We start from the raw sequence: 26,868 nt of genomic DNA, 5'->3' as shown, positions 1-26,868 counted from the left end.
GGGGGACTGGGTGAAATAGGTGATGGGGATTCAGGAGGGCACTTGTTGTGATGAGCACAGGGTGTTGTATAGAATTGTTGAATCACTATATTGTATACCCGAAACTAATATAACATTGTATTTTTTTTTAAAGATTTTATTTATTTACTTGACAGAGATCACAAGTAGGCAGGGAGGCAGGCAGAGAGAGAAAAGGAAGCAGGCTCCCCGCGAAGCAGAGAGCCTGATGTGGGGCTCGATCCCAGGATTCTGGTATCATGACCTGAGCTGAAGGCAGAGGCTTTAACCCACTGAGCCACCCAGGCGCCCCGTAACATTGTATGTTAACTGGAATTGAATTAAAAATTATTTTTAAATTTTAAAAAATGGATTAACTACAAAACACACACACACACAAAAGAAATAACAATATCAGGTGAACAGCATAATGATTCAATACTTGTATATATGGGAACATGATCACTACAAAAAGTCGAGTTAATATAAAGTTACAAACTTTTTTCTTGTGATGAGAATGGAACTATGTACTACTATTCTCGTTTTTTAGATGAAGAAACTGAAGAACAGAGCAGTTGGACATCTTGCCCAAGGTCATATTTATAGTTCAGGATAGCATTTGGGTTCTAATCCGGGTGCTGTGGACTTTTAACTATTACAAAAAACTCCCCAGCCCCCATTAAAATGAATAAATACAGATCGGAAGCACTGTTTGGGGGGGCAGTGCCTGGGTGCCTTAGTCAGTTAAGTGTCTGACTCATGATCTCAGCTCAGGTCTTGATCTCGGGATCATGAGTTCCAGCCCCACACTGGGCTCCGTGTGGAGCTTTTTTTTTTTTTTTTTTTTTTTTTGGAGCCTATTTTTTAAAAAAGCAGCGGCAGCTACACTGTTTTGGAAAAGGTGTTCACCCCTTATCTGCTGTGATACAGGAGAGGTCTACAACAGGTCTCATTCACCTAAAGTGTATAATAATACTACATTCACTTAACCAAGATCTCTTAACAGCTAAGATCTGGCCTCAATATTTAAAAGAGATGTTATTCCTTATTATTGAATAACAGCAGAGTAAACCAGGAAACATTATCTACTCTGGGGATGGAGATATGGTCACTCCAACCATCAAAAAACTGCACTGTGTGGTGAAATAATGACCCACTTTAGGTTCCTGAAATCAATCAGGAAGAACTGTAATATGTCTTCTATTTTTCTCATTATTAGACCCAATTCTAATTGTGGGATTATTATGAAATGTCAGAGTCAAAAAATTTTAGAAATCAAATCTATAACCTTAGATTCTAGATAAGGAAACTGAAGCCTATGGGGGTACAGTAAGTTTAACACAGCTTTGTTAATGTCACTGATAAATTTCAATTCTGGATCCAAGGGTTAGGATGATATCTTATTGCATATCAGAAAGAGGATCAAACAAGGGATGTGAAACTATTGGGTTCTAGTCCTAAGTTCATCTAATTTTTTGGCTTCTTGAGTAAATCCTTAAAAGTGTTCTATCTATTAAAAACAAATGAGGTTGGGGGCGCCTGGGTGGCTCAGTCGGTTAAGTGTTTGCCTTCAGCTCAGGTCATGATCCCAGGGTCCTGGGATCAAACTGCCCATCAGGCTCCACACTTGGCAGGATGCCTGCTTCTCTCTCTCCCTCTGCCTGCTGCACCCCCTGCTTGTGGTCTCTCTGTCAAATAAATAAATAAAATCTTAAAGAAAAAACAAGGTTGTTGGTTTACTCTAGGTGACCCTTATGCAGTGGGGAACTGGTGAAAGACATCTTGTGGGGCGAGGAGTCCTAATTTGTAGTATTTGCTGATTTCCATGCCATATACATCCCACCAAGGCAATTTCAATGGTTCAATTTCAATGATTCAGTATGTTATCAGTAAATGTGGAGCTGGGGATACGTGTGCACAGTCAGCTTTTGCTTGCCATTGTGAATCTTCAGCACAACACTGCCCCTAAGGATCTTTCCAGCTACAAAATTGAAGCATGTATTATTTAACTTTATTGTATGTAGAACAAAGAATTAGTTAATTTTGAAAATAGTAACAATAGTTTTGAAATCTTATTTCCTCAGAGTTAATTCATCATTCATGAGAAATAAACTACTCTCTAGTTGAATTTGCATACTGTGAACCAGTTCCCAGTCATTTTCTCATAAACTTCTGAGATATTGAAAATACTACCACTGGACTTCTGATGGGGGTAAAAAAAAATCAATAGGAATCTTTTGATGAAAGTATTACTGTAATCTGTGGAGTTAAGCAAGTTTTCCTTCAAAACCTTCAACATCACCTTTGACCAGCTCTAGACCAGATAGTTTGGTTATTAATCAAAACATACAGATCTCTTTCCATCAATATTCTTATTTAATTCTGATAAAGTCTAATTCAGAGCCGTGTCAATAAATGCTTCTGGTGTAAAGTAAAAGCACTAAAATTCACGTCTGGGCTAAAGAAGGATTTAGAAAGCAAGGGATGGTCCTAAATGTTAAGCCTATTGCTATGGATCAAAAGCAGGAGAAAAAAAAGGTTAGAAGAGATAGTCTTTTATAAGGTACTAATAAAGAGACTATAAAGAGACTAAGGTGGTAATGGAGTTATTAAGAATCAGACTGGATCGAGATATGCCAAGATCAGATGGTAAGCAAATAGAATCATTAACCCCTGGACAATCTCAATGGTCTGGGGAAACTAAATAATCCCCAAGACTTCTTTTTTTTTTTTTTTTTTAAAGATTTTATTTATTTATTTGACAGAGAGAGATCACAAGTAGATGGAGAGGCAGGCAGAGAGAGAGAGAGAGAGAGGAGGAAGCAGGCTCCCTGCTGAGCAGAGAGCCCGACGCGGGACTTGATCCCAGGACCCTGAGATCATGACCTGAGCCGAAGGCAGCGGCTTAACCCACTGAGCCACCCAGGCGCCCAATAATCCCCAAGACTTCTTAAAGAAGTAATTTATCTGGGCAGCTATGATGGAAGAATTGATTGACAACCATCAATAAAAGTGATCAAAATCCAAAAGATGCTTACTTTTTTTTTCCAGGAATAAATGTATATTTAAAATTTTATAATAAACGTATACTTCAAAGTGAAGATTTTCCCGTATTTCCAAATAAGATCATGTTCAACATACCTTGTAATCAATTTTACATTTTGACCTCAGTGTTTTGGTAAGTACAGTTGTGAAAACCGAGTTACAGACTCCTTCTTTTAAAACATTCTCCCCTTAACATGCGCCTTTTCTGAGACTGGTCAAGGCAATTCGGTACAATCAGGCAGCAACATCCGAGAAGATCACCTCCCCCACTTTTTTCCCTCTAGTTTGTAGTTTTAGTGCCAAAATCAAGTCTTAAAATATTCCTTTCACAAAAATAAGGCAGATTTATGCTGTAAAAACAGTAGTTTTTGTCAAAGGCTATACTCTTCTGTCCTTATCTGCTGTCATCAACTGTCAGCATATTCTTTAAAGATCACTTTTTTCTTTGCAGCGACACCTATGTGTAGCTCGTTGGCTGTCCAGATAAGGTTTACAGCCTAAATGCATAACACTGGTGAACAAGAGCTTTGCTGTGGTTTCACAGGCCTGAACGTGCTGAGCCAGTCCTAGTGCCTTCTGCACATCCCGGCGGATCTTAGAGAGGCAAGACTGGAATTCCTCATTGCAGTCGTTCTTGCTTTTGCTGCGGGTCTCATAGCACCTGCCGTGTTGGTTACAGCACTTTGTCAGGGAAGGGATGCCAATATTAAGGTGAACACCAAACAGTGGAGAGCCACATCCATTCGGCGGGGAGGGGTTATAACCGTAACCCGGGAAAGGCTTAGACCCCTCATTGCACTTGTACTGGCAGAGCCCATCCTCACCTCCCAGAAGGTCCCAGGTGGCGTTCAGGTAGATGTCTATCTTGTGAACACCGTTCTGGATGGTCTTCAGGGGGCCCACCAGTAGGTGGTCTGGGCCTGCTCCTGGCACCTGAGAGTGGCGGACACAAAGAGGAGGATCACGAGGGCAAGCGCGGGCAGCGGAAGGACGGCCATCTGTGCAGCACCGGGCTGTGCCCCCACGGAGCCCATGGGGTGCCCTAGGCAGCGGCGCCAGCCCCAGGCTCGGCATCCCCAGCCGCCTCCATGCCCACGCTTCCTCCAAGAGATGCTTACTTAAGAGGATTCCCACTCCAGAATCTGTCCAGTATTAGGCAACTCTCATTTACTGGAAAGGAGCCCAAGAAACATTATATTGTGGGAAACTATATCATCACTGCAGTAGGTTGGCAAGATGTTATTCTTCCAGTGCTGGAATGCGGTTGGAGAATGGCACAAGCCACACGGAATCACAGTGTACCCGCGTTAGACAAGGCTTCTCTGGAGGACCGTCTTCCACTCTACATGATGCGGGATCCGGATGAGGCCACAGGAATCCCTGAGCCGGATGCAATAAAAATTCATGTACCAGACAGGGTGCCCAGGAGATGAGGGAAACTAAGCATTCCATTTTTTATAGAGTACTGAGGCACTTCCAGGGCAATGGGGTCTGCTAAGCCCTAAACTAGTTTTTTGTCTTGAATATTTATCTTTCTATCTATCTGTCTATCCATTTATCGAGAGAGAGAGAGAGAGCAGGAGCAGGGGGAGGGGCAGAGAGAGAGAATCTCAAGCAGATTCTGTGCTAAGTAAGGAACCTGATGCAGGGCTCCATCTCACGACCCTGAGATCATGACCTGAGCCAAAATCAAGAGTCAGATGCTCAGCTAACTGAGCTCCCCAGGCACCCTAAGCTATGAACTAGTTTTATGTACCCTTGAAAGCCTTCAGTCTCAGGCTTAGAGAGGGAGGCATATGCCTTTGGTAGGAAAAAACCCAAGTATGAGATCAGTTAGTCTTACTTCTGGTAGGAGAGCAGATTCTCAGCCTCCCCTGATTAATACTTCCCTGGTTTATTAATCTGAAATTGCCAAAGAAGGTTCAGTGAGTGGGGAAGAGCTTAATGAAAGACGTAAGTAACCGGTGGAAAGTGTAGTTTCTCAAAGAGGTGGTCAGGTCATGGACCTCCAGTCATGGCCTGGGGTGGAGCAGGCTCCACCCCTTGCATGAAGATTTCACAAAATTTCCTAATATGGGTGGTTTTATATAGGTCTCCCAAGGTACCCTCAGGAAGGGCCCTTCACAGCAACACCCCCCCAACATTGCTATAGCCTTAACTTTAATGGGGAGGTAAGCCTCAGAACACCCTGAAATCCTCATTCTGAAATTGTCCTGAACCGGAAACATGGTCTCACCTCACAGGGCTCTACCCATCTTTAAGCAAATGAGAACTAAGGCACGCTGTAGAACAGGCCAGTGAGTCTGACCCCATCTATGGCAGATCCAGTTCCCCAAACCAGGAGCACCTCCACATCTCGGGGTGGATAGCAGCAAAACTAGTTGCAGCAGGCCTGAACGGATGTGAGCACATTTCTAAATGCAGTGAAGGCTGTAAACTCCAAAAGACTGTTTAGTTCAGAGGCACATTAGTCTGTTGTGAAAAACAGAGGCCTTCCCAAAACCAAAAGTAAAACTGAGACATTTAATTCCTAGATGAAAAGTGAAATCTATCTGTAACCACATTCAAGTAATACAATATTCTTACTCCCCTGACATGTACCTTAATTATTCAGTGTTTTATTACTTTAGTTTTCTACTGAATGAAAATTTCGTATTTTAAAATTTGGATTTAACAACTATATTTATGAGGTTTGTTTCCCCTATATTTATTAGAACTTTTTTTAAACCTTGACTGCTATAAGAAATGAAATGGGAAAATTTTTGGTCATTATCTATGCCCTTAAATTGTTTATATAGGATAGGGATTACCTGATCCTTGAAAGTCTGAAAACACTTGTCTGTGGAGTGCAGGCAAAATTTTTAGTATTTTTTTGTTTTCTGTTTTTAATCAATACATTCATTTCCTCTCTGAAAATTGACCAATTTTACCCATCTAAAGTTAATTTTACTTAATTTATATTTTCCTAGAAAAGTCTCCATCTCCTAGAGATTTTGAAATTAGTAAGATAGTGCACATAAAATATTTTACAGCCTAGTTTTTAAAAACAGTGAAACCAGGGCACCTGGGTGGCTCAGTGGGTTAAAGCCTCTGCCTTCGGCTCAGGTCATGGTCTCAGGGTCCTGGGATCGAGCCCCGTATCGGGCTCTCTGCTCAGCGGGGAGCCTGCTTCTCCCTCTCTCTCTCTGCCTGCCTCTCTACCTACTTGTGATCTCTCTCTCTCTGTCAAATAAATAAATAAAATCTAAAAAAAAAAAAAACCCAACAGTGAGACCTATCCTATATATAAGACATAAAATATGTATGTAGAATTTAATAAGAACAGTCATCTAAACATCACACAGGCCAGAAAAGAGGAACCACCTGTATCTTATATGCCAGTTCTTATAAACCATCACATATTTATCCACTCCACTGACTGTGAACAGGTCTGAAAGCCTAATCTCAGCTGTACCTTATGAAACTAGAAAAGTAAAAGAAAATTAAATCTAAAGAAGTAGAAAAAAAGGAAATAATAAAGGCCAGACTGGAAATTAAGGTAGTAGAAAAACAGAAAAATAGAGAAAATTGATAAGACCAAAAGCTGGTTTTTGAGAGTAAGAAAAATGGTAACTCTTTTTATAGAATGATGAGGACAAAGAGAGAGAAGACACAAATTTTCAATAACAGGAAGGAATGTGTGCACATCCTATCATTATTAAAAGGATAATAGGACAATAATATGAACAATTGTGTCAATGAACTAAACTGAGATGAAATCACAAATTCCTTATAAAACCAAAGCCACTGAGCGTATTCAAGAAGAAAAAGATCATAGCCTTATATCTAATAAAGACATTTCCTTGAATCTATTGAAGAAATTAGATAGCTTTTTATCTGAATAGCTCATTTTTATAATTTACAACCTTCCCAAAGAACCTAGATGGCTTCACTGATGAATTCTACCAAACATTTAAGGAAGCAACAATTGATAGTTCTACACAAATTGTTCCAGAGAATAGAAGACTCATTCTAAGAGGCCAGCATTACCCTGATATTAAAACCAAACAAAGGCATTAGAAAACAAAACCACATAATCAATATCCCTCATGAACGTCAATGCAAAAATTCTAAACAAAACTACAAACTGAGGGGTGCCTGGGTGGCTCAGTGGGTTAAGCCTCTGCCTTCAGCTCAGGTCATGATCCCAGGGTTCTGGGATCAAGCCCCGCATCAGGCTCTGCTCAGCAGGGAGCCTGCTTCCTCCTCTCTCATTGCCTGCCTCTCTGCCTACTTGTGATCTCTGTCAAATAAATAAATAAATAAAATCTTTAAAAAAAAAAGCAACTACAAACTGAATTTTGCATCATATAAAAAAATAATACATCATGATCAAGTGGAGTTTCTCCTAGGGATGCAAGGTTGGCTTAATGTTCAATTCAAAAATCAATCAAGGTACAGCAGTTGCCCGCTTCTCCATGGGGGATATGTTCCAAGATCCAGCGGATGTCTGACACCACAGAGTACCAAACCCTATATAAACTATGCTTTTTCTTATATGTACATATGTATGATAAAGGACACAGTAAGAGATTAATAACAAACTATAAAATAGAATAATTATAATGATATACTGTAATAAAAGTATGTTAATGTGCTCTCTCACTCTCTAAACGTCTTACTGTACTGTAACTACCCTTCTTGTAATGATATGATATGATGAGGTAAAGTGTGGTGAATGACATAGGCAGCGTGACCTAGCACGAGGCTGTTATTGACCTTGTGATGCTACATCAGAACAAAGATCGTCTACTGGGCTGGATTGTGTTGGCAGTGCGTAACTGAAAAGGTGGAAAGTGGAACTGTGATAAGGGGGGGCTACTGGAATTCACCATATTAGAAAAGTAAAAAACACAACTCATATGACCATCTCATTCAATGCAAAAAAGGATTTGAAAAGTTAAAAAATTTATCTTTGACTTTAAAAAGCTTTTTCAGGGGTTCCTGGGTGGCTCAGTCAGTTAAGCGTTAGACTCTTGGTTTTGGCTCAGGTCATGATCTCAGGATCATGAGCTCCAGCCCCATATCAAGCTCTGTGCTCAACACAGAGTTGGCTTGGGATTCTTTTCCCTCCCTCTCTCACTCCCTATGCTCTTCCCCGCCCTTGTTCACATGCTGGCTCTCTCTTCCTCTCACTCTCTCTCAAATAAATAAATAAATAAATATCTTTAAGAAGTTTTTTCAGCAAACATGGACTAAAAAGGAACTTCCTTAAGCTGATAAAGGGCATCTGTGAAACACCTACAGCCACAGTTCTATTTAAAGATGACAGAATAAATACTTTTCACCTAAGACAGACAAGGCAAAGATATGAGCTTTCACCACTTTTATTCAACCTGGTACTGGAGAGTCTAGGTAGTGCAAAAGTCAAGGAAAATAAATAAAAGGCACACAGATTGGAAAGGAAGAGAGAAGACTGCTCCTATTTTCAGATGCCATGACTGTATATAGAGAAAAGTCTAAAGATCCTAAATGGGAAAAAAACTGTTTAAAAAAAATAAGTTCAGCAAGGTCAGTGTACAATTTTTTTATTTTTTATTTTTAAAAAGATTTTGATTTATTTATTTGACAGAGAGAGAGAGAGACACCAAGAAAGAGAACACAAACAGGGGGAGTGGAAGAGGGAACAGCAGGCTCCCCGCTGAGCAGGGAGCCCAATGCAGGGCTCGATCCTAGGACCCTGGGATCGCGACCTGAGCCAAAGGCAGATGCTTAACAACTGAGCCACCTAGGCACCCCTGAAATCAATATATTTTTAAAATCAATTATAATTCTATATGTTAGCAATGAATAATCAGAAATTGAAATTACAAATGAACAACTTATTTAAAAAAAACAAATGAAACACTTATAATAGTACCAAAATATGAATTATGTAGGGATAAGTCTGACAAAAGATGTGTAGCAGCGCCAGAGCGTCTCAGCTGGTTAAGTGTCTGCCTTTGGCTCAGGTCATGATCCTGGAATCCTGGGACCAAGCCCCACGTAGGGCTCCCTACTCAGCAGGGAGCCTGCTTCTTCCTAACCCTCTGCTCTTCCTCCCTACCACCGCTCCTGCTCTCTCTCTCTCTCGCTCACTCTCTCAAATAAATAAAATCTTTGAGAAAAAAAAAAAAAGAACAAATTTGGAGGATACACTACTGGATTTCAAAAGTGTAAAACTGCAGTCTTATTAACAGTCTCAAGACAGTCTCATTAACAGAACACAACAGAACGTCCAGAATAGTATCCACCGCAGATGACAGACCATATCAAGTGTTGAGGAGGAAGTGAAGCAACTGCCACACTCCTACACCTCTGGGGGGAGTGTACAATGTTTCAACTACCTTGGAAGACAGTTTGATGGTTTCTTTTTCTTTTTCTTTTTTTTTATTTATTTATTTGACATACAGAGATCACAAGCAGACACAGAGGCAGGCAGAGAGAGAGAGAGAGGGAAGCAGGCTCCCCGCTGAGCAGAGAGCCCGATGCGGAACTCGATCCCAGGACCCTGAGATCATGACCCGAGCCGAAGGCAGCGGCTTAACCCACTGAGCCACCCAGGCGCCCCAGTTTGATGGTTTCTTAAAAGGTAAGCATACACACATACCATTGTGACTTAGACATTCCATTCCTAGATATTTGCTCAAGAGAAATGAAAGCAATGCATCTGTATGCGAATATGCATTGGAACTTGTTTGCTGTAATCAAAAGAGCAACAATTCAAATGCCCATCAACAGAGAATGGATAGAATGGACAGTGTACAACCATACAAGGAAATACTACTTAGCACTAAAATGCATGAACTTTTAATAAAAGCAACAATGTGTATGAATCTCAAAAGAAATTATGACTCGGGGCGCCCAAGTGGCTCAGCTGGTTAACCGTCTGCCTTCTGCTCGGGTCATGATTCCAGGATCCTGGGATCGAGCCCTGCATCGGGCTCTCTGCTCGACAGAGAGCCTGCTTCTCTCTCTCCCTCTCCCTGCCGCTCTGCTTACTTGTGCTCTCTCTCTAGCTCTCTGTCAAATAAATAAATAAAATATTAAAAAAAAAAGAAATTATGACTCATCAAAGAAGTCAGACCAAAAAAGTGTACATTCTGTATAATTCTATTCATATAAATTCTAGAAAATTAAAAATAATCTTTGGTATTAGAAAGTGCATCAGACATTGCCTGGGGAAGGGATGAGGCTGGAAGGAGAGATGATAAAGGGGCACAAGGAAACTTTGAGTGTGTTAGGTATTTTCTTTTTATCGTCATAACTGTTTTGTGGGAGTATCCATAATTCAGAAATTATCAGACTGTATACTTTATATATGTGTAGTTTTTAGTAAATCAAGTCAACCTAAGAAGTCTGCTGAAAACAAACAAAAGTAAAGGAAAGATAGTGCTATTACCTTCATCTCATTCAGCTCGTGAAGTTCCTTAGCAGGATTTTTTTCTAAGTGACCTGCCTTATTCAGAGCCATAGCTGTTACCATGCCTTTGCAACAACTGGGGGGGACAAAAAGTACACACACAACATGATCGATTTATTGTTGGTTCCTCTTCTAAATGTTTCAAATCCCTATACAGTGGAAGTTTACCATAACAATTAATCTGTTGAGAGTAATCTCTCAGTTTCTCACCCTCATCCTGTCCCCACCCATTTTTCTCACTCTTGACCACTGGTAACATTGAATGGAAATGAAGGGGAAATTTGGCTAGACCATAAAAGCTACTTCCTGAATTTGAAGCAATCTTAGCGACACATGCTTCCTAGTTAATAAATTACGATTTTTCAGCCTCATCTTTATTTGGTAGGAATCTCCCACTTTTTCAGATATAAGGGATTTTCAGTTGAAATTTTTTGAGAGATGTTTTGGGGGCACCTGGATAGCTCTGTTAGTTAAGTGTCTGCCTTCAGCTCAGGTCGTGATCCAAGGTCCTGGAATGGAGCCCCGCATTGGGCTCCCCGCTCAGCTTGTTTCTCCCTCTCCCTTTCCCTCTACCCACTCTCTCTCTCTCTTAAATAGATAAGAAATAATTTTTTTTAAAAAAAGATGTTTCAGTTGGTGTTCAGTGAAACCAAGCGTATTTAGTGAAATATAAGTGTACAATCAGTTTTGTATGGAATGACACAGGAAGTACAAGCTTCTTCATAAATGCTCCCCATTATATGCAAACATGTAAGATATATCTTAATGCAAACAAATTGACCTTTTTGGTTTAATTTGGTTTTCTTTTTACTAATTCTCACTCCAATATAAGCATATACTTCCCACCCTACCTATGGTAACACTGTTCAAAGGAATTCGAAAGCCATTGGGAAAACACTACTGCTACCTCCCTACCCTTATCTCCTCTACTTTATGTCACATTTAATCTTCAAAAGGACAATAATAAAACAATAGAGAGTTTCACCTGTTCAAATAGCTGGAATATTGCGCCAACTTTCTGGCCAGTGCAATTGCGTCTAGCTCCAACTTTGCAACTCCCACATCATGTTTCTCAGCACTTTCCTCCCTCAAATTTGGGAGAGTGTTTTGGTCAGTGAAGTCAGGCACCATTAAAATCAACAAGCTTACCATCCACTGGATCATAGATATATGCAATTCATCCATCTGTTTAAAAATGATTATAATATAAATGACTTATTTTAAATAAATCAAACAGTGAAAACCATACAAATTTAAAAATAGAAATCATACCTGTGTCCAACTTTAAACAACACTCTTATTCTTAATGACATCAAATCATCACTACTCAGCTAGGGTAAACTTAGTTTCTGTTGTTTACTATACGAACTCCATTAAACTACCCTCCTCCTCCTCTTTAGCTTGGTCAAGGGGATTAACCTATGAAAGCCGCAGTTCCCCAATCGTGTACCAAGGCACTGAAGGGCTCTGCAGCCAAATCTCAAGGACGCCATGGGACTTTAAATTCTTGAGGGAAGTGACAGTGTTATGTGACATCTATCAGCACAGCACGAACTTGACATAGATCACAGTTCCAACATTAGATGCACTGTACCACTTCTGATGGCTTCTTAGCTTTGCAAAGCTGGTTTTATTGATGGTTTTGTGGTTTAAAAAAAAGTACTTTGGGAAAACCAAGGTACAACAGGCAATGAGGGTGGTACTGTCCAACCTATATTTCCAAGGTTAAAGTTGTACAGTGTTCAAGTACATATGTTCCATTGATAAATGATTTTGATGAGAGGAAAATAAAATAAAAGATTCTCTTTTTCTCAATGTATGTATATTTAAGAAGTTAAATTAAAACATTATATTTTACAAAGCTTATTTGAATAAGCAATTAGAATCAGGCAGCATCAAAACCAAAAAGTGGTTAGGGACATTCTGCAGGTAGGAGCCAGGAAAAACATTTTAATAGAGAAGATGCTAAAGTAGAGAAAAGAAATTATTTAATTGATTACAACTCAAATGTTTGCCCTATTTGGGAAAATTCAGGTATTTGGCTATCGTGATAGTTGTCCTTGTGCTTCATTTTTTCATAATCAAGAGAATCTAGTTGACTGTTTATAATTAGTTCCTGAGTTTTGTTTTCTCAGGTTCAAGTGCATGAGCTCCTCTGGCCTTGGTTTGTTTATAGAAGCTACCAGTGGCCCAAGAGCTACCCCAGTCTAATGGCCTCCTTGTTTAACTGTTTTAACACGTATTACTTTTTCAAACAGTTACTAAGTTGTTAGGAAAGAAATATTTAGTAAGTTGTTTGAACCTAGCTACTTAATAAACTGAACTCTGGAGTTTTTCTTTTGGTTGAGGAGTATGAAAATACTGAGACCCAAAGGGCAATAACCGGTCAAGTTTGGGAACCTCTGCATTATGCTATTTGGAGAAGCTGGGACCCAGAAATCAAATGCAGAAAACTTCATGAAATGCAAACGTCAAGCACACCATCCTCTTCACGTGCTCCCTCCCCCTTCTCTGTTGATGAGTTCCTCAGTACTCTTCTCCAGGCTGAAATATGACCCTGAGAAGTCTTTTTAACTTCCCCTGGCTTTAATTTGCTCCTTTCCCCCACATTTCTATGGTACTTTGTACATCCCTATTATAACGGTTTGCACATCTGTGACCTCAATTAGCCAGTGCATCTCTTTAAGACATGGCCCATCATTTTATCCCTCAAAACCACACACAGTACTTGGCAAAGAATTAAGTGCTAAATAGATGTTTGTTAAGTCGATAAATAATAATCAAACTCGGTAGCCCATCTGATAGTAAAACACAAGCCCCCCACCTCAGAAGGAAACATTATTAATGACCTAAAGCAATGCTGATGAATGTATTTTTACACCTTAATTAACACATCAGGAAAAGGGTAACTCTTCCTGAGGAATGGTTTAAAAAAGATTGTTATCCATTTTACAAGTTAAAAGATATTCCCCCACAACATTCACAAGCTATGCCCCTCCTGCTTCTCAAAGTAAATAAATTCCTAACTGTTCTTTCTTATACCAATGGCCTGGATTATACTGTCATAGAAACAACTCATTTGTGTTTATACAAAATATTAATCAACCCTTGAACTCTTCCTGATAGACAAAAAGAAACATGTTATCTTCATTTCAGAGTTAATTAGAGAGACTAAATGGTAGAATCTAGGGCATGCAATAGTTCATAGGTGAATTTAAAATTAGAATCAAATTAAGCACAAAAGTACATCTTTCACTTTCACAAAGATATGAAAGCATTCTTTGTAATCAGATAGAGAGTACATATGATAAGTTTTATAATAAACCAGAGGTTTACTATGATCTGGATACAAAATCCTAAGAGAATTTTTAATGAATTAAGTGCTTTTTCTTTTATGGAAAGACTTGCTCCAAATTCACTAATCTTGTCAGGGATGACAAGTAGCTTACTTAGCCACCTTCTAGCTGACTTTTTAAATCATATTTAATTTGTCCCTTCAAAATATAAGTGATGTTTAATAATGAGTAAGAGGAATTTATGTTATGGACAGGTCATGTTGAAAATGGATAGAAGAATTTCTATCTTGGTATGATTTTGCTGCTGAAAATGACACATAGCTCATTTTTTAAAACTTTCTAATTTATATACTTGAAAATCTGGAAATAAGTTTCTAATTGTTCTAAAATCTTACAGTTAAAGTGTTTCAGCTGGCTGAGAATCTTTTGTTAAAATGTAGAAGTGCCCCAACGTCTAATGTCAGCAAGAACAACTGACTGACATTACGATAGAGGGAAAATTTAACTAGTCACAATTTAATAGAAACCTCTGCATAACACTCATGGAATTAAAGGCTGAGTCTTATTATTTAATAAAGACAGTCAATTTTGATTCATGTTTCTTTGTGAGCTATCATTTCAGAGTGATAGTCTTTAAAAGCAAGTGCTGAAGCTGACCTTCAAATGACTTTATCACTAAATATTAACTTGTGATTATAAAAAATTATGAAGCCTGTTCTCTCACATTTTACTAAAAATTATCTTAAAGTGTTTTTTACTTTAGCCTGTTCCACTGTTTGTATGTGTGTTATACACATAAGTTATATACAAAAGACAAAGATCTTTTTGCTGATAGAGACACATAGTGGACAGGGTTTGAGGATCAGTGTTTTAGCCCATCAAGCAGCACAGAGTAGACGGAATTTATGACATAAAGGAAAAAAACAAAACAAAACTGAAGGTAGAAAAATGAATCAGAGAAGAAAATGAATGATGGGTGGAACAAAAGCAAACTTTTTCATTTTTATATAGTTATAGCAGTTAATATGGATATACACAGTTCCTCAGGGAATTGATAATCTTGCAAGTTTTCTACAAACTATAACACCATAATGTAGTATCAAAATAGAGGTATATTAAGGCACTTTCTAAATAAGCCTGTATTATTATAAAGATTGAATTCAATAATATAAAAAATTGAGTAAATGATTCCATGGAGATAAATACCTAATAGTAAATTATTTACCGAAGAAGGAGTTAATGTAGCAATACCATAAGACAACAGTGCTGGAATGTTCTTTCTTTCTTCATTCAATAAGTATTTATTAAGTCTCATTATACGACAGTACTCTGTTACCCTTTTTCTTAATTTTGGTTGTCTTCCAAGTCATAGAAATTTCTCCTAAGTCTGGGGATCCCCTGGATTCAGTCTTCCAGTCTTTATATATGTGCGCCTCAACTCTTGGTGTCTATATATTTACAACATATTCATAGACTGATATAACGTAATGCTTCATAAATAGCATTTCCATATAACATCACAGTCTCTGCCTTTCAAATTCCTTTTTTAAAAAATTTTATTTATTTATTTGAGAGACAGAGAGACCAAAAGAGACAGAGACAGAGCATGAGTGGAGGGGGTGGGCAGAGAGAGACGCAAACTCCCTACTGAGCAGGAAGCCAGTCACAGGGGTCCATCCCAGAACCCTGGGATCATGTCCTGAGCTGAAGGCAGCTGCTAAACTGACTGAGCCACCGAGGTACTCCTTAAATTTCAAATTTAAACAATATTTAAGTGAATTAAGTTCCTTTTACCAATTTTGTAAGATCAAATATTTGTATACTGTTTAATTATAATAAGAAATTCCTGTGTGAATCTAGATTATAATTAAGACTAGCCAATAGGAGTAAATACAGTAAACTATGCCTTTGGAAATTATTACTTCATGCTGTGCTGGCTAAGAAGTCCACAGGTTCAGGGGTGCCTGGGTGGCTCAGTCAGTTGATCACCTGGCTCTTCATTTTGGCTCAGGTTATGGTTCAGAGCCGTTGAGATCTAGCTCCATATCTGGCTCTGTGCTCAGTGGGGATTCAGCTTGGGATTCTTCTCCCTCTCCTTCTGCCCCTCCCCCAACTCATGTGTATGCTCTATCTCTAAAATAAATAAATAAATCTTAAAAAAGGAAAAGAAGTTCACAGGTTCAGTTCTTCAGAATTGCGGAAGAATTCTATTTGTCCTAAAAATGATAGACTAATATATATGGTGGCATCTTGTCTTTCTTCCTAATATCATGTTTCTGTCATCCATCAGCCAGGCAGTAGCACCAACATAAATCCTTAAAATGTTCACATTCCAGATTAATACTATTAAGGAAAAAAAATCAGTATACTGAGTAAAGAGTAAAGATAATAATTAGAACTTGAAACTTTTGATCATCTCTGAAACTTCATTCCTAGTGCAGGAACATACTACGTTTAAAAATCCCTGCAAATCATTTGAGTAATAATATCACAAAAGTTCCCAGTGTGTCCTCCTAAACTCCTGCTTCAGTTGGATAGGCATGACCTAGTCTCTCCTTGAAGAAAACTCCCAGCTAAGGCAAAATATAATTTCACAAACCCTTATAAGTACATACATGCCGCTGAAGTTCAATGTTACCATTGTTAATCTCATTGTTTATCTTCAAAAGCCATTGTTGAATCATGTTAAATATTTGTGCTTGAAGTACCCTGAAGGAAAAATCAAGTAAAATAAATATGAGATATACTTAGAGTATAAAAGTCTATCAACTAAAAGAAAAGGTTTTATTTGGGTGGACCTAGAAATATTGGTGTTGACAACTCTTTTGAGAATTCAGAGAAAGGGAAATGAAAGCCCTGAATTACCTGGTATAATGGCTGACTCATTATCACAGCCTTCCTAACCCTGGGCAGGTAGCAACTGGCATTATGCACTTTGAACAAGGTAAATCTTACATTCGGTGCTAGCTCTCAACTAAAAAAACTCACCCTCATACCTTTACATTCACTTCTAGGCAATGAGGCCACAAAGTGAGAAGAATGAATTTTGAAATTCTCAAGATATCAATTTCCAATATGAAAGTGTGAGGAGCAAAGTTGATCCGTGCCACACCCCCCCACACCCCCGCAACCCCCTACCCCATCCCCCAACCCCCACCCCCACCAAGTGAGGCTGGTGAGAATTACTTAAAAAAACAAAACAAAACCAAAACACTGAAAGCCTCTGGAAATGTCCTAAGGACAAAGAGCAACTGAAGAAACACGTGTTCAAGACAATCTATGAAAATTCAATAAGAAAGGTAAGAAGAGCCAATGGTATTTAAAACAAGGCTACCCCCTCTCTCTAGGCTCTCAGCTCAGTGAGGCGAAACTCCACCCCAGACTGATGCAGCCAAGAACACAGAACTCCCTCCCTCACCCTCCAGCTCGCGGTCGGAGGGCTTTCTTCCTGAGAGGCACAGGACTTCCAAGGTTTCTTACATGACCCCAGCTGCCTATTGCTGAGGGTAAGTACTGGGAAAATGTAGCTGAGAAGTGGGGATTCCCTTCTGTCCAGAAGAAAGCTGTGGGAACTTACGGGCCAGAATCCACATCCATATACTGAGGAATGGTACCAATAATGTTTATCGATGCATCCAACTGAGATTTCATTTCATTAACTTTTTCATTAAGTCTTTCCCATTCTTCATGAAGCATTTCAGGAAACTGCAGGCCATTTACCAACTTGAAAGAACAGAATTCTAGAGAACTAACCAAACTTGAAAGAATTTTAGATATACCTAGAAAAGTGAGGAAAGTATTAATTTTAAAAAGTGTTCATAAGTCTACCATTGCAATAATAAATTACAAAAATACTAACGGGGAGGGGTTTATCTTCTTTTCATCTTTTTTTTTTAAGATTTTTATTTATTTATTTGACAGAGAGAGATCACAAGTAGATAGAGAGGCAGGCAGAGAGAGAGAGAGGGAAGCAGGCTCCCTGCTGAGCAGAGAGCCCGATGCGGGACTCGATCCCAGGCCCCTGAGATCATGACCTGAGCCAAAGGCAGCGGCTTAACCCACTGAGCCACCCAGGCGCCCTCTTTTCATCTTTTTATTATCCTACAGTTTGCATAGCAGGGAACCTTGCAAAGAGTAGTTCTTAAACAAATGTTCAGTAAATAAACACAGTGCAGTCAGTGCTTTTCTGACTCTCGGACTAGTTGTTTCTTTGACGACAGTTTATACTCTTAAGTTTCTTGTCTTCTCGGCTGAGAACCAAATGCAGAAACTACAAATTACAGTTTTCTGTAACAGGCATTAATTCACTCAGTCATTCTGTTAAGAAGACAATGATGATAAGCAGCTCCTTTGTGATCATAGGGTAGTTAATAACAGAAATGAGAATGGTTTAACACTTGAGTCATTTTTTAGGTCATTGTTCAGGTTTTCATAAAGCTTATTGTTTTGGTCTGAACAAGGATTGAGTCTGGATCCTAATCTTTGACAAATTCACTGTGAAATCATGGTAAAATATCACCTCTATACTTTTGTCTTAACTCATTTGCAAAATAAGAGATGATATGCTCCCATCTTAGGGGCACCAGGGTGGCTCAGTCAGTTACACATCTGCCTTTGGCTCAGGTCATGATCCCAGGGTCCTGGAATTGAGTCCCACATCAGGCTCTCTGCTCAGCAAGGAGTCCATTTCTTCCCTTCTCCCTCCTACTCTTCCTCTGTGTTCTTTCTCTCTCTCTCTCTCAAATAAATAAATAAAATCTTTAAAAAAAGAAAAATGCTCCCACCTTAGAGATTTATAAAGAGAAATGGTTAAAAACCAAACTTTTTTTGTCCTTAATGAAATATTTTACTACCTTCATCAGGAAATTTTAATCTCTTATGAGTATTCAAAATGATCTGTTAATTTCACTATTCATTCATCATTTTGACTTCTTCATTTATTTTAAACCATTTACTACTTCATTTTTTTCTCTTCCCACTATATATTCTCATGGGAATTATTAGCTTCTTATCTCTAACTACATTACTGATGCTATAGATAATTAAGATTGTGTTTTCCCAATGAAGTAGTTTTATGTTGAACAATAGTGCCAGTCAATGAACCAGGGTTGCCCAAACATTTCACTGGGAGGGATTCTTTTTTTTTTTTTTTTTTTTTTTTTTTAATTTTAAGTAGGCTCCATTGCTCAACATGGGCTTGAACTCATGACACTGAGATCAAGAGTCACATGCTCTACCAACTGAGCTAGCCAGGCAGCCTAGCTGAGAAGGATTCCTATGTAACACATGACACAGTGAATAAAGGCATCATTCTCATGAAATACAGTATCATTCAGAGTCTCAGATTATCTCTAGGATTTCTCACATACAATGTCCAACATCAATCAGAAATAGTCAAGAATGTGAAAAGAATGGACTCTTGTGAGTCAAGACAAAATACAGACAATAAAAAAAGACCTACAGGAGAACCAGATTATCCAGCATGAATTTTAAAATTAACTGTGAGCAGAACAGAAAACCAAAAAGTACATCCACACTTATATGGTCAATTAATCTATGACAAAGGAGGCAAGTATATATGATTGACAAAAGACAATCTCTTTGATAAACTGGAAAAACTGGACAGCTGCATGCAAAAGAATGAAACTGGACCATTGTCTTACACCATACACAAAAATAAACACAAAATGGATTAAAGACTAAATGTAAGACCTGAAACCATAAAACTCCTAGAAGGAAATAGGCAGTAATCTACTATAAGTGATCAAGACAGCTGGTACTGGCACAAGGACACACATCCAGATCAATGGAATAGAATTCAAAGTCCAGAAATAAACCCATACATCCATGGTCAACTAATTTTTGACAGGAGTGTCAAGACCATTAAATGTGGAAAACATGGTCTTTCTAACAAATGGTAGTGGGATAACTGAATATCCACACGCAAAAGAAGGCTTTACCTCATACTATATACAAAAATTAACTCAAAATGGTCAAATATCATAATATAAGAGCAAAAACTACAAAACTCTTAGATGAACACATAAGGGTAAACTTCATGACTTTAAATTTGGCAAAGGATTCAAAGATATGACACTGAAAGCACAAACAAAAAAAAAGAAAAAAAAGGTAAATTGGACTTCATCAAAATTTAAAATTTTGGACTGCAAAGGACACCATCCAAAAAATGAAAAAACAGCCCATGGAGTAAGAGAAAATATTTACAATTCATATAGCTGAAAAAACACTTGTATATAGAGTATATAAAGAACTCTAACAACTCAGTAACAGAAAGACAAAAAAAAAAAAAACAATTAAAACATGGACAAAGGATCTGCACAGACATTTCTTCAAAGAATATATATAAATGATTAATAAGCCTTAAAAAGATGCTCAACATCAGTAGTCATCAGGAAAACATGAATCAAAACCATTATGAGATACTACTACATACCCACTCATATGGCTAGAAGTCAGATAACAAGTGATGGCAAGGATGTGGAGAAATCAGAGCCCTCATACACTGGGGGTGGGTATTTAAAACTGTGATAATGGTGGCACAAGTCCGTGAATGTACTAAAAATCATCAAATTATATACTTTTTTAAAAAGGTTTTGTTTATTTATTTGAGAGACAGAGCATGAACTGAGGGAGAGGCAGACTCCCCACTGAGCAGGGAGTCTGACTCGGGGCTCGGTCCCAGGACCCTGGGATCATGACTTGAGCTGAAGCCAGATGCGTAAGTGACTAAGCCACCCTGGCATCCCCAAATTATATACTTTAAATTGGAAATTGTACTATATATGAGTTATATCTCAAAAAAAGTAGTGCTCAGGGACACCTGGGTGGCTCAGCCGGTTAATGGTTGCCTTCAGCTCAGGTCATAATCCCAGAGTTCTGGGATCGAGTTCTGATCCCAGCCTGTTTCTCCCTCTGCCTGCCATTCCTCCTGCTTTACACTCTCATTCGCTCTGATTTAAAAAAAAAAAAAAAAAAAAAAGGAAAGAAAAAAGAAAAGAAGCAGTGTTCAATACTTTGTTTTTTTTTTAATATTTTATTTCTTTATTTGACAGAGAGATAGAGAGCACAAGTAAGCAGAGCAGCAGGCAGAGGGAGAGAGAGAAGCAGGCTCCCTGCTGAGCAGGGAGTCCAACGCGGGGCTTGATCCCAGGACCCTGGAATCATGACCTGAGCCGAAGGCAGTCGCTTAACCAACTGAGCCAACCAGGCGCCCCTTGTTTGATTTTTAAAACTGTATATAACATTATTTAGATTTTAAATATTAATTGTATTACAAATAATAATCATGATTAAAATGATTTATAATGTCAACATGTCATTGTTTTTTTCTTACCATTATCCCCATTTATTCTTATTTCAAATTCTTTATAGAGTCTTCCTATGGTTTTCACAATTTCCTGCATGTACTGTAGCTCTGGTGGCATCTCCCCCTCCATACTTTTGTGGCGATTCAATATCCCAAACCCAATATCTGTCCAGTTTTCCTGTAAATGTTTAATAATCTTGAGAGAATCATATTTTGACACCAGCAAATACCCAGTATACTTGTCTTTATCTTCAGTTAACACCTAGAGAATGAAAGGGGGTGAGGAAATTGGACTATTATTCACTAATGATTTCATCGAAGTCTACCCAAGATCCTTATTGCTCAATGACTGCCAATTATTTTAGAGTTATATACCCTATTATTACTTGTTCATACAATTTTTTCATGTGACATGAAAAATTATTATTATTATTATTATTTTCAAAATTAAAGCCATTTAAGTGTCTGCCTTCAGCTCAGGTCACGATCCCAGGACCCTAGGATCAAGCCCCAAGGCTCACTCCCTGCTCAGCAGGGAACCTGCTTCTCCCTTTTCCTCTGCCTGTGGCTCCCTCTGCTTGGGCTCTCTCTCTATCAAATAAATAAATAAAATCTTTAAAAAAAAATTAAAGTGAATTTAGATTAATTATAATACCCCGTAAGATAACCCATATTTTACCAGATGAAAATAATTATATTAAATCCTATATGGGTAAAAATTAATAACAAGCAAATAAGGACCAGAGAGCTGAGCATGTTTAATTACTACCTGCTTCGGTGAGGATATCACCTATCTGTTTACATGATCCCCACTGGACTAGGAAAGTTGCTAGAATGTATAGGTTGTGTTTTATTTGTCTAGCCCGGAGTCCAAGTGCTGTAACAAAGTGTAATTGACAGATATGTGATTCAGATAATGCAAACGAATCACCCCTGCTTCAAAAAGAGTGATCAGTACAGGGAAGCCATGTAGCAGAGCAATTAGGAGCAAGGATTTGGGGGGTGGAGAAACCTGGACTCATTCTGACTCCACCACTTAACCATTTATAGACAACTTGGGCAAGTGACTTAACATTTTTAAGCCTCCCTTTCGCGTCTGTGAGACTGGGAATAAAAAACCTGCATCAGGTGGTTGCGGTAAAAAGCACCACACCGTGTGGAAAGCACCTCCAGCCCAACAGGGTAAGTGCTTAATGAAGGCCAATTATTATTATTCCTATGAAATAAAGCTGCATGATTCTTTTTCAGTCTTATCATGAAATGTCAAAATTGCCGGATAAACAGAGTCACTAAACCTGCTACATACAAACAGGACTACAAACATCTTCAATTCTGAGACTACTCTGCTCCTGTCTTTCCAAAAGATAAGAAAACAGCTTCCTGGGATCTGGAGGAGACTCTGTCAGGCTGAGTCTGACACTCACTTTGGAGGTATTTCAATATCTTACATGGTTTCCCTTGGCAGCCTGCTATGACATTATAGTAATTTGATTAATGAAAGCTATTTTCAAAGCTCCAACTCTTTTAAGGAGATGTTATTAATAAACCAAGTGTAGTATACACCTACAGCGGAATAGTCTTCAGCCTTTGAAAGGAAGGAAATCCTGACACAGGCAACCAAACAGACAAGCCTTAAGGACATTATGCTGAAGGAAATAAGCCCGTTACAAAGGCGCAGATACTATGGACAGATACGTCCAGACATATGGTGTCTAGCATAGTCAAATTTTTTTTAAGATTTTATTTATTTATTTGACAGAAAGAGAGAGAGAGACATCAAGAGAGGGAACACAAGCAAGGGGAGTGGGAGAGGGAGAGGCAAGCTTCCTGCTGAGCGGGGACCTGGATGCTGGACTTGATCCCAGGATCCTGGATCATGACCTGAGCCGAAGGCAGATGCTTAACGACTGAGCCACCCCAGGTGCCCCTAGCATAGTCAAATTTAGAAAGACAGAAAGTGGAACAGTGGTTGTCAGGGACTGGGGGAGGAGGAAATAGAGGGGGTTCTTGTATTATGGGTAGAGTTTCAGTTCAAGAAGACAAAAAAATTCTGGACATGGATGGTGGTGGGGGGTGTACGACAATGTAAAAGTACTTAATGTCCCTGAACTATACACTAAGAAATGACTAAGATGGTCAATGTGATGTCATGAATATACTGTACCACAAGTTTTTAAAAAGATGGTATGAGGGGCGCCTGGGTGGCTCAGTTGGTTGGGCAGCTGCTTTTGGCTCAAGTCATGATCCCAGGGTCCTGGGATCGAGTCCCGCATGGGGCTTTCTGCTCAGTGGAGAGCCTGCTTCTCCCTCTGCCTGCTGCTTTGCCTACTTGTGCTCTCTCTCTCTCTCTCTCTCTGTCAAATAAATAAATAAAATCTTTAAAAAATTAAAAAATAAAATGAAATGAAAAGATCGTATGAATTTTAAAAGTCCAAGTTGTCCTTAAGACAGAAGGAAGGTACGGGAGAGGCCCAAATGTCACATCTGTTGATTAGAGGAGAAAATCAGAACTACCCTCACTGTCACCCAACTATCATTTCCCAGTTTTTCCGGCAGCCTAAATTTATTTGCCTCAAAAATATGAAATAGAGGGGCGCCTGGGTGGCTCAGTGAGTTAAAGCCTCTGCCTTCAGCTCAGGTCATGATCCCAGGGTCCTGGGATCGAGCCTCACATCGGGCTCTCTGCGCAGCGGGGAGCCTGCTTCCCCTTCTCTCTCTCTCTGCCTGCCTCTCTGCCTACTTGTGATCTCTGTCTGTCAAATAAATAAATAAAATCTTTAAAAAAAAATGAAATAGAACTGAAAAGAAAAAATTTTGGTGTATTTTTAAAGCCCCTGGAATCTTGCTATTTTCTTTGTCTTTCAAAAAACACAGTATGGCGTTTTGAAAGGATGAGGTGTGACTCAGTTGTAGAGATGAGCGGCAAGCTTACAAACAGCATTCTGATTACAAAACGTTTTACGAGAGTCTTACCTTTTGCCACTGCTTGAAGTCTGCAATAACTGATTCAAATGTATTTTCTTTATTAAGAGATGAAATGTCTTTTCTATTGGAAGAAGGAAAAGGAGTAAGAGCAGGCTCTCAGAACAATGTATCAACAAAGAAAACCATGAATCCATACACTACAGAACAATGTTAGGTTTCTCCTGAAGGGTTTTCAAACATGCCTTCCATCCTCATAAGCGTTCATCTTTACATTTACAAACATAAATATACTTTCAGGCTCCAACCAGCCCTAAGCAATCAAGTTACAGGGTTGGAAATCATTCGAGTATCAAAAGGGTGGTCCCTTTTGGCCATCCAAAATTAGATCATCTTAAGAGCAATTCCTGTTGAATACGGCAGACAAAACAACTTGTAATTAGAAGGGAAGAATAAAGAATATTTAAGATGCAACGTTTAGGTCAGGAGCCCCAACTTTTGGTAAGAAAGTTTCCTTTAATATCTCTGAAGTCTTGGGGTGCCTGGGTGGCTCAGTTGTTAAGCACCTGCCTATGGCTCAGGTTGTGATCCTGGGGTCCTGGGATCAAGCCCTGCGTCAGGATCCCTGCTCAACCAGAAACCTGCTTCTCCCTCTTCCACTCCCCCGCTTATGTTCCCTCTCTCATTCTGTCTCTCTCTCTCTCTGTCAAATAACTAAATTAATGAAATCTTAAAAAAAAAAAAATCTCTGAAGTCTCACAAGGAGAAACCTCTTGATAAAAGTTTCTGAAGAGAAAGAGAAAAGAATCCCTGCCTGACCCGTGCTCCCCTCCCAGCCTAGTCAGCAAACACAGATGGCAGCAGCCAACAGCTTGGATATGTACCAGCTTCAGCTTCAAGAACTTCTAACTCTGCTAACTCAGAAACCTTAGAGGATCTGAAAAATCGAAACCATTGTCCTCAATTTGAAATGGAAATGGCACCTAAACATTTTTCTTCAACAGACAGAACATCTTAAAGTAAACAAACAAACAAACAAACAAAAAAACACCCCACAAAACCTTAGAAATCACTGAATCAAGCCTGCATTCAAAGTCCTGATTCCCACTAACTTTGGTTGTGATTTAATCATCCCACCTTGGCTTAAGTACTTTATAGGCAGCCTTGTCCCCTGTCAGATTTCTCTAATTGCTACAAAGTATAATCTCCAACAAAATCAGTCACCTTATAATGGCGACCCACTGATTCTATTCCTCTGCATATGCACTATGCTATAGAATCTGCAGATGGTTCAAGAAGTTCAGGGGCTCCAATAATAATGACATAAGTTGATATGATTTTTTAAAAAGAGAAGAGGAGGAAAAGGAAAGGAAAGAAAAGAAAAGAAAACAACAAACCAGCTGAACAGCACAGAGGCAGCAGCAGGAGAGTAGAAGGAGCAGGATGGACCACAGACATGGTTAGCACCGGAAACCACAGAACCACTCAAGCCCCTAGCAGGACCATAGCCTTGGAAGGGCTCCTAGTTATCTGACCAAATCAATGTTAGAGTCATCACAGGAGAAAAGAGACGCAGAGAAAAAGAGAGAAAGAATTGGACTGAGTTATCAGACACGACACAGCATAATGAAAACCAGGATTCTTGTAGACCCACCCGTCATTTCGGAGGAACTCCTGCCATTTGGTAAGACTATCCTTAATAGTTTGCAATTTCTCCCTTGTAGACTCTTCATTTTGTTCCACTTCATTTTTAAATTTATTCATTGAGCTTCTCCATTTCAGTGTCAACTTCTGCAATAGTGCAAGGTCTGCAGTGTCCTAAGTAATACACATGGAATCAAACCACTCATTCACATAACGAATACTTCTCAGCATGCATCAATAATATTAATTAGTGTATTAATATTATAATACTAGAGATGTCCATGGAAAATGGATCAAAATTGAGAAGGTATTCCTCTTTCAAAATATCATCATAACATCACACAGTTCCTTTGCTGGTGGATTTTCCATGGTACATAAAATATTGGAGACAAGATATTTTTCCTTTCCAACATGAGCCCAATTTCCCCATGCGACGTTCATGGGAGGTAGTGTGGTACACTGGAAAGAACAGGAATTTCAAAGCCAAACAAAACCAAATGTGAATCCTAGCCAATTATTGGCTTTGTAACCTTACAGGATGTTATTTAATTTATTAGGATTAATTTTTCTAATCCATAAAATAAAGACCCTAATATATATATCAAAGGATTTTTATAAGAATGAAATGAGGGGGCGCCTGGGTGGCTCAGTCTTTAAGCATCTGCCTTTGGCTCAGCTTGTGAACCTGGGGGTCCTGGGATCGAACCCCGCATCAGGCAGCCTGCTCAGAGGGAAGCCTGCTTCTCCCTCTCCCACTCCCCCTGCTTATGTTCCCTCTCTCTCTCTCTCTCTCTCTCTTTCAGATAAAGAAATAAAATCTTAGAAGAAGAATGAAATGAGGGATGCCTGGATGGCTCAGTTGGTTAAGCATCTGCTTTCGGCTCAGGTCTTGATCCCAGGGTCCTGGGATTGAGTCCCACATGGGGCTCCTTGCTCGGTGGGGAGCCTGCTTCTCCCTCTGCCTCCGCCTGCCTCTCTGCCTACTTGTGATCTCTCTCTGTGTCAAATAAATAAATAAATAAAATCTTTTAAAAAAGGAGAAATGACCAGTATAAATGGTATGATTCTAGAAACACACTAAGTGACACTTCTCTCCTTTTCAACCAAGTGTGCTCATTGAATTTTTGCATAAAATTGCATAAAATGGATCAAGAATACCACTACATCAATGAACACAGCTACTTACATTTTTCAGT

The 26,868-nt window shown here is 39.0% G+C and overlaps 1 protein-coding gene and 1 pseudogene across 6 annotated transcripts in view; both read right to left on the bottom strand.

Moving 5' to 3' along the window:
- Window positions 1–26,868, bottom strand: part of AXDND1 (axonemal dynein light chain domain containing 1) — a 94,190-nt gene that overhangs the window by 20,942 nt on the left and 46,380 nt on the right. For 5 of the 6 annotated variants that reach the window (XM_032862591.1, XM_032862592.1, XM_032862593.1 and 2 more), the window contains 7 exons: window positions 25,683–25,846; window positions 24,080–24,152; window positions 21,134–21,368; window positions 17,357–17,558; window positions 16,395–16,488; window positions 11,469–11,668; window positions 10,463–10,559 (listed from right to left, as the gene is read on the bottom strand). In XM_032862591.1, coding sequence (XP_032718482.1) covers window positions 10,463–10,559; window positions 11,469–11,668; window positions 16,395–16,488; window positions 17,357–17,558; window positions 21,134–21,368; window positions 24,080–24,152; window positions 25,683–25,846 — 1,065 coding nt within the window. The remainder of the gene's footprint in view (window positions 1–10,462; window positions 10,560–11,468; window positions 11,669–16,394; window positions 16,489–17,356; window positions 17,559–21,133; window positions 21,369–24,079; window positions 24,153–25,682; window positions 25,847–26,868) is intronic. The other variant, XM_032862594.1, reaches the window with a different exon arrangement.
- On the bottom strand, window positions 3,469–4,040 carry LOC116870673 (annotated as a pseudogene).

This window comes from Lontra canadensis, unplaced genomic scaffold (assembly GCF_010015895.1).
Source record: "Lontra canadensis isolate GAN:19392208 unplaced genomic scaffold, GSC_riverotter_1.0 scaffold24, whole genome shotgun sequence".
In the NCBI taxonomy this organism is placed as follows: Eukaryota; Metazoa; Chordata; class Mammalia; order Carnivora; family Mustelidae; genus Lontra; species Lontra canadensis.
Note: the sequence above shows the minus strand (reverse complement) of the source record. Positions and strands in the feature narration are given on the sequence as shown.